At 38.5% G+C, this 7,615-nt stretch overlaps 1 protein-coding gene across 4 annotated transcripts in view; it reads left to right on the top strand.

Moving 5' to 3' along the window:
• Window positions 1–7,615, top strand: part of LOC101851091 (rho GTPase-activating protein 8) — a 63,866-nt gene that overhangs the window by 14,920 nt on the left and 41,331 nt on the right. For all 4 annotated transcript variants that reach the window (XM_035970334.1, XM_005089985.3, XM_005089987.3 and 1 more), the window contains 5 exons: window positions 590–650; window positions 1,627–1,714; window positions 3,816–3,947; window positions 4,765–4,851; window positions 6,436–6,534. In XM_035970334.1, the coding sequence (XP_035826227.1) occupies window positions 590–650; window positions 1,627–1,714; window positions 3,816–3,947; window positions 4,765–4,851; window positions 6,436–6,534 (467 nt within the window). The remainder of the gene's footprint in view (window positions 1–589; window positions 651–1,626; window positions 1,715–3,815; window positions 3,948–4,764; window positions 4,852–6,435; window positions 6,535–7,615) is intronic.

The raw sequence follows: 7,615 nt of genomic DNA, 5'->3' as shown, positions 1-7,615 counted from the left end.
TTATTCGATACCTTAGTGGGTGGTTGGCGAGTGCTTTGGTGTGGTTTGCTTCTTCTTTCCTATCAAACATTTATCGTCCTTATCTCGCCTCCTTTTTTATGTTTGTTACTCTCTTGTAACACCTCTAATCTTCTGGCGCTCACATGACCTTATTTAGTTGTGAGCGCCTTAATACCTCTACTAAAACTAAAACGATACCTTAGAGTAGAGCTGGTTGGCCTGAATTTCCTCAGTCTGGTGTCATGATGGGACACAAAGAGCTATCTTTTTAGATGTTAGCCACAATGAGTCCTGTAGGGCATAAACTTCGACCACAACAACAAAAGGCTCTTATTCTATTCTAACATTGAGACTTGAACTCAGGTTCTCTGAGTTCTCTAGAGGTAAGTGTAAAACTGCGTACATCATAGTATATTCTCTGCGTTTGAAAAACTTTTGCGTGCCTCATAAAGTGTGAAATTTCATACAGAGGTAACATTATCCATGATCAATACTCTCGTGAATAAGTCAGTGGGTGGGGTTGACAAATGCATTTGAAATTAATGTAATTAAAAAAAAATAATTTTTTTTTGTGTCTCTGTTTTCATAGGAAGAGGAGCCACATAACGAGTTCAGCGACGTGGAACGATTTGGCATAGTGGAGGTGGCTGGTAAGTATTTTGTTGCATACACTCTGAGTCATGAAATTAAAAAAAAATTATTTTTTTTGGCTATGTTTTTGCTTTTAAGCCTGCTAGCTTTTTACCTAACAGAATAAGCTGTTTACCTGTTGTGTAGAGGGATGGTGGAAGGATATCGCTCACTGTTGCAAGTTATTGTTTTATGACTTTAGGCCAAAGCAATAAACCTGAGGGCTCCTGGATTAGCAATCACAGCGATTAGCAAGTTTTTAATATGTTTGTATGTGAGTGATCTGACAAAGTGCCCATATTTATGCGTATGGATGTGTGTTAATATGTGAATGTGTGTGTTAATAAATATGAATTTATGTGAATGTACGACTATGTTTTAATGTATGTGGCTATGTGTAGGGTATGTTAATATGTGAATGTATGTATGTTTGTCTTGGTCATACTTGTATGGATATTTTGTCCTGTGCATGTGGATTTTTTTGTCTTTTAGTCTTTGTAAGAATCAAATACAGAAATGTCTTGAAAATATGAAAGCTGCTATTCAAGGAATAGCAAGACATTAAGTCTGTCCCATTTGTCTGCTTAAAGTTTGACTATGACAAAATAGTTTATGCACAGGTTCAGAAAGATGGGACTACTACTACATATCTGTGCCATACTTCTGTACCTTGAGAAAACATCAACTTTGCTTGTTCATTGATTGAACTTCAAAGATTAATCTGTGGAATGGTTAAGTAGATCATTTTGGAAAATGATGGCTCGTGTATTTAAAAAAATAAAAGAAAGGACTGGTAGATAGAAAAATTTAACAAAATTTACTTGTGTATCTGTTTTGGAAACCTTTTTAAAAAGATATTTAAAAAAGAATTTAGGTTCAGTATAATAATGCGCTCAAGAGATTAAAGGTTGTCTGGATGTAAATATCTTGTATACAATCTTTTCATGTAAATCAAAGCACGCACAATTTGTATTTTCACTTTGTTTTCTATTTCAGGTGACGATTTATACGGTCGGAAGGTCATTGTCCTATCTGCATGCAAGTTGCCCTCAAACAAAACGTTTGATCATCAGAGACTATTACAGTAAGCAGTTTTGGCTTTCTTTCTTTTCTCTTATGTGAAGTGCCCTTGTTAGTTGGGTTGTTTTTTTGTGTGTGTGTGTGTGTGTGTGTTTGTGTGTGTGTGTGTGTGTGTTGGGTGGCGACGATCAGGAGGTTCTTCATACACTACCAGGAAATACAGTTGAACTTGTTCTAACAGCCACCTGTCCAAGACAGTCACTTGTACCAACTACCAACAACCCCCCTCCACGTTTTATTTTAATGACATTGTCCAAGTCCAAGATGTTCACCTGCCTAAAACATTTGTTCGGCATCATGGTGAAATCAGGTGCTTGTCAAAATGATTAAAACGAAGAAACAGGTATTTTTCTGCTAGTTTGGCAATTCTCATCGAAATTTTTTTTGGCTCAGCACCTTTTATGTCGATATTTTAATAACACATGTCCATGTGTATTTGATTGGAAAACGTTGATTAAAGGCACAGAATATGTAATTTTTCAGTTTTCAAGGACTCTCAAGCTATTAAAGTTACCAAACTTTGATGGCCATTTTCTCACTAATTTTATCACTGAAACCAGGCGACCCCACCTCCTTCAATCACAAATATCTCAACTTCTATTCAAGATTTATGGGGGGAGGGTGGGGGCGTGGGGGGGGGGGGGGGGTGGGAGTAGTGGGGGCCAAAGTGTTCTCCACACACATGCAGGAAGTATAATCCTAATCCTCTCTGTGGCGTGTTTTATCCCCCCCCCCCCCCCCCCTTTGGAGGATTAGGGAGAGAGGGGGTTGGAGAAGATGATGATGGTGGTGGTCTAAAGGATCTTTACACACATGCAGGAACTGAATTTGTTCTGTTATCATTGTCCTGATCTGTTTCTGGCAAAATGGGGTTGTTATCCTTGTGGCTTTCTCTTTGCTACAACTCTTTTTTTGTTACAAAGTCCTTTCGTGAGTGATTGGCGGGTGTTCTGGTGTAGTTTGCTCCTTCTTTCCTAGAAAAAACTATTATGTTTCTCTCTCCTCCTTTTTTTTGGTGTTTGTTATTCTCTTGTAACACCTCAAATCTTGGGCACTTATATGACCTTATTGTGTTGCAAGTGCTTTAAAACTCTTACTAAAACTAAAGTCCTTCCATTTTGACGGAGTTGTCTTCTTCTTTCACTTGTCCTTTCTTTATCTTCTGTTGAGTGAAAAGTTCATCCACTGGTGGATGGAGGATGTTACTGGTGGGCTCTACTTCTTTTGTTTCCATTTGTTGTTTCCGTATGTCTTTCTTGCTTTTACTTTGCATATTATGGTTGTTATTGTGTCTGCGTGTTTCTCTTTACTCAAGCTCAGTGGTGATAACTATTTTTGGGTCACAATGTGCTTCTCATAGTTAATCCCTTAAACTCTTTAAACTTTGAGTTTTTTCCACCGTTTCCCAGAGTTTTTTCTATAGTCACCTAAACCTGGTGCACTATGTCTCATTGTAACCCCAAAAGCTTGCCTCCCAATTTCTAAATGGCGGAAACAACGGCTTAGTCATTACTAATAAACTTGGTTCGGGAACAGCTCTGAAAAACAAACAAAAGCTAGCACTAAATGAAATGAAACAGGTGTCACTAGCATCGGATGGCCAGCGTCCGATGGGGAACAGAGTTATTACCGCCAGACGCTCTCAGAGTCCGATGGGGTTAAAAGAGTTAAGGAAGTTACGGACTCATATGTCCAATCAATAGATCAAAGACCATGTTGTGGCACATTTTGAAGTATCAAACACGAATCAGAAACATAAATATGCATACTTATAAAGGGTGCACGTTGCAGCATGCCTTTTTAAATCTTGAATGAAGAAACTTGAGAGGGGATGGTTGGTTGGTGCTCTGGTGAGGTTTGCGCCCTCTTTTCTATCAAGCATCTGTCTTCCTGATCTCTCCTCCTTCTTTTTGGTGTTTGTTACAAGTTACTCTCTTGTAACACATCTAATTTTTAGCACTTATATGGCCTTTTTTGTTGTTGCAAGTGCCGTAAAACTCTTACTAAAACTAAACAAAAGGTTTTGAACTCAAACCCCAAAATACAAAAATGAGCTGAAAGTTTGATTTCAGGACGTGATTATTTTTTTTCTGATTTATTTTCAGGTACCTCAAACACACCCTTGACAAGTACGTGGAGCAGGACTATGTTCTGGTGTATTTCCACCACGGCCTTCACAGAGGGAACAAACCCAAGCTCTCATGGCTGTTGCAGGCCTACCGAGAGATTGACCGCAAGTGAGTAGTGGATGCTGCAGGTGGTATGTCCATTTGAGTTAAAAGTTTTCGGTAAAAGTAAAGTATTGCCGCGCTATTTCAAGCTACTTGATGCGCAACACCTGGAATCATCGTGGGCGCTCCATTAAGTCAGAGCTGGTATCATGCTGGGCTATGGAGTGGATGGCTCTGGTTAGAATTCCCAGGTGGGGGGGTTCTTGAACTTTGATAATTTTGTGGAGTTTTCAAGGCTTTCAACATATCTGGCCTCTTAAATACCCTTATATTTATGGGGTCATCATAGAGATCACTGTGGAGTTGCAGGTGAACCTCAAATGAACCATGGATGTTGCGGATACCGAAACTGCTAATTTAAGTTCAAGTCTTTTGTGGCTTTCCTATGAATATTATTAAATGAAACTTTGGCAAGTGCATACCTTCCAGATACATTGATACATCAAGAAAGTGACCTGCACTTAAGGCATCCGAATTTTCTGAAAACTTTTTGATTGACAAGTTTTTTAGACGATTTTTAAAGATTCCATATAAGGGTCCTACTATATTGCTGAAAAGATTTTTGCCATACATGTTTGAAGCATTTCATGTATGTACAAGCATGAAATTTATGGGTGGCAGGAGGGTGCCACTGGTAAGTCCTATTTCTTTTTTTCCCCTCTGTCAATTCTGATTGTCTGTCTTACGTTTTCTGAGCATGACTGTGTTTGTGTCAATGTGTATCACTTTACTCAAACAAACAAAACGGCATGGAGTTTACTTCTTTGCTTTTCTGCTTCTAGTACTTGTCTTTAGTCATGGAGTCTGTTGTTTCATGTTTCAGATACAAGAAAAATCTAAAAATGATGTACCTCGTCCATCCAACTAATTTCATCAAAGTCCTGTGGAACATTTTCCGTCCCATCATCAGGTATGCAAAGTTTTTCTTTCGATATTATATTAAAGATGTGCAGTTATAATGAAGCTTAAAGATCAAGTCCAAAAATTGCTGATGTTGTATTCTGTTTATTCATGTACTGAAAGGAATTACGCTCTGGTTTTATTAAGTTGCTTGAAGGTGGAAGAGATAGCATTTTCATTCTGACTGTATATCAGAATGGCTGCAACAATAAAATATTACAAAAGATACCCATGAAGTTCACATGACCTGACCGTTTCTATAAATGTAGAAAATTGACCTACTGAGATACATGTAAAGGCTCCTCAAACTCTCCTCATGTATTTTTGCGCCCTTGAACTTGTGCTGTACTGGAGAGTGAGCCCTTAAAGTTTTGTGTGCTCTTTAGATCCTTATTGTTTTTAATCAAACATGTCTGAAAAGTGAATTGGTTCGTAGTCAATAAATTATGTAACATTGTTGCAACTGAAAGTCTTAAGAACACTGTCAAAGCAGAAGGAATAAGAGAAGGAGACATTTTTATTGGTATATACATTTAATGATTTAGTTGGGTTTTTTTTAGTGGGATGGGTTAGTAAGTGTTCTAACGTGCTCAAGATGATGCAGTGCCTGTTAAAGCTAGAACCCAGACCGCCATTGAATCGGAAAAGTAAAGTAAAGTAAAGTGAAAGCTTTAATTTCCCATGGGATTTCTCATTTCTGTTTTCTTTTATTGTATTGTGGTAGAGAGAGGAATCATAAATAACAGATTCTAAATGAATCTTTCATGCATTCTTAAACAAATTCTGTATCATGCATATAATGTAGACTGGGTTTTTTTTCAAATTGCAAAAGCCTAACAGGTGCCTTGGGGGGTGAGTGATAGTGCTTTCCAGAGGGAGTAATGATTGTTACAACTACTTATGGTTTTGATGATTTTGACAAAGGGTGTTAGTTATGGAAACTACAATGATAATATTTGTGATAATAATGATGATTACAATAAGACTAGTTTGGGAAAAATTGTGGATAGCTGACATTGAAAGTCTTTAGAGCATGAGAATAGACATATCACAGATGGTTTAGTTTAGGATAGTGGGTAGTTGGAGGGTGCTACTGATAGGTCCTACATCTCCACCTTCCTTGTTATTTCTGTCCGTCTGTTTTACTTTTTCCCAACACTTTATGACCATTTATGAGTCGATGTGCTTCTCTTTACTCAAATAAATAAACAAACAAGCAAACAAATACTTTACGATACCCAGCTTTGATAAAGGCAGGTTGTTGACAATAAATATGCTGGGCTTTGAGTGACCCCAGTATTAACAATGTGCAGTGGGTGGTTGGAGGGAGCCACTGGTAGGTCCTACCTCTTTACTTTCCCTCTGTTTTTTTCTGTCTGTTTGTCTTACTTTTTCCCTGCACTCTAAATGACCATTATTGTGTCGATGTGCTTCTTTTTACTCAAACAAACAAAAACAAACAAAACAAATACTTTAGATTACCCAGCTTTAAAAAAGACAGGTTGTTGACAATATTATGCTGGGCTTTGAAAGATGCCAGTATCAACGATGTGCTGTTGTAAGATCGTTTCTCCTCCTCCTCACCCCTGAACAGTGTCAAGGTGGGCTCTAAGATGATGTACGTCAACTACCTGGTGGAGCTCAAGAGACACCTCCCCTTTGACCAGCTGGCCATACCGCAGCCCGTGCTAGAGTGAGTTGCATTTACTTTTTCCTTGGGTGGTTCGCGGGTGCTCTGGTGTGGTTTGCTCCTTCTTTCCTATCAAACACCTATCATCCTTATCTACCCTCCTTTTTTATGTTTGTTACTCGCTTGCAACACCTCTAATCTTCTGACACTCATATGACCTTATGCAGTTGCAAGCACCGTAAAACCTCTCATCATCATCATCCGGTGCCTTGCCGACTGGCGTGGGCGATCATGGACCTCCACTTCCATCTGTCTTTCGAAGCAGCAATGGTGTCTGTTGTTCTTGCTGCTCTACTAAAAAACAAAAACAAAAAAAAAACAACCTTACACATGGGTCTCAGTATTCTGCTATTTAGTGGATTTTCGCTACCGCCATTTCCTCCACTAAACTCCGCTACTGCGACAACGGGCCAATCAGAAAGAGAGTTGCTGGGAGGGGCACCTCCCAGTAATGCGCCACCGCTTTCTGAACATAATCAAGGTTGTAAATATTTGGTAAGTGACTCTTTTACTTGGAGTCATCTTCCAAACTCTCAAATTGGTATGAAATAACATTGCTTTGATAAATTGATGGTTTTTATTTCAACATTCTAGTGTTGAACAGTATCATAATAATAATGGGTGTCTGTCTAAAATGGCCCTTTTTTAAAATTCTGAGTTGAGACCCCTGCTTACAACACCACACTATTTTTAGCCCCCACTTCTCTCTGGCCCAGGTTATTCTTTGAGTCCTTGACTCCTCAGGCACAATTAGTACTGATTGTGTCAGCAAATTTTATAGACATTAATTTTAAAAAAATCTGTTAAGCTTTTCTTTGAAGTTGTAGAATATAACACATAAAATATTTTTGCTGGATTGCAGTTAAAGTAAGCAACTCAGTTTGAGATGGCCTGTGCCCTGTGAGGGAAATATACGTGGCTGAGACTGTAAGGGTTAAGAGAACACTATCTACTTTGCCCTTTTATCTTCTTTAATATCGTTATGTTTTTTTGTGTTTTTCACTACCCTATCAATTCCTCCTGTCTGTTTGTCTGTCTGTCTGTCTGTCTGTCTGTCTGTCTGTCTGTCTGTCTGTCTGTCTGT

The sequence above is a fragment of the Aplysia californica genome, unplaced genomic scaffold (assembly GCF_000002075.1).
Source record: "Aplysia californica isolate F4 #8 unplaced genomic scaffold, AplCal3.0 scaffold00011, whole genome shotgun sequence".
NCBI classification, from domain to species: Eukaryota; Metazoa; Mollusca; class Gastropoda; order Aplysiida; family Aplysiidae; genus Aplysia; species Aplysia californica.
The sequence above is the reverse complement of the archived record's forward strand: the minus strand, read 5'-3'. Positions and strand labels throughout refer to the sequence as shown.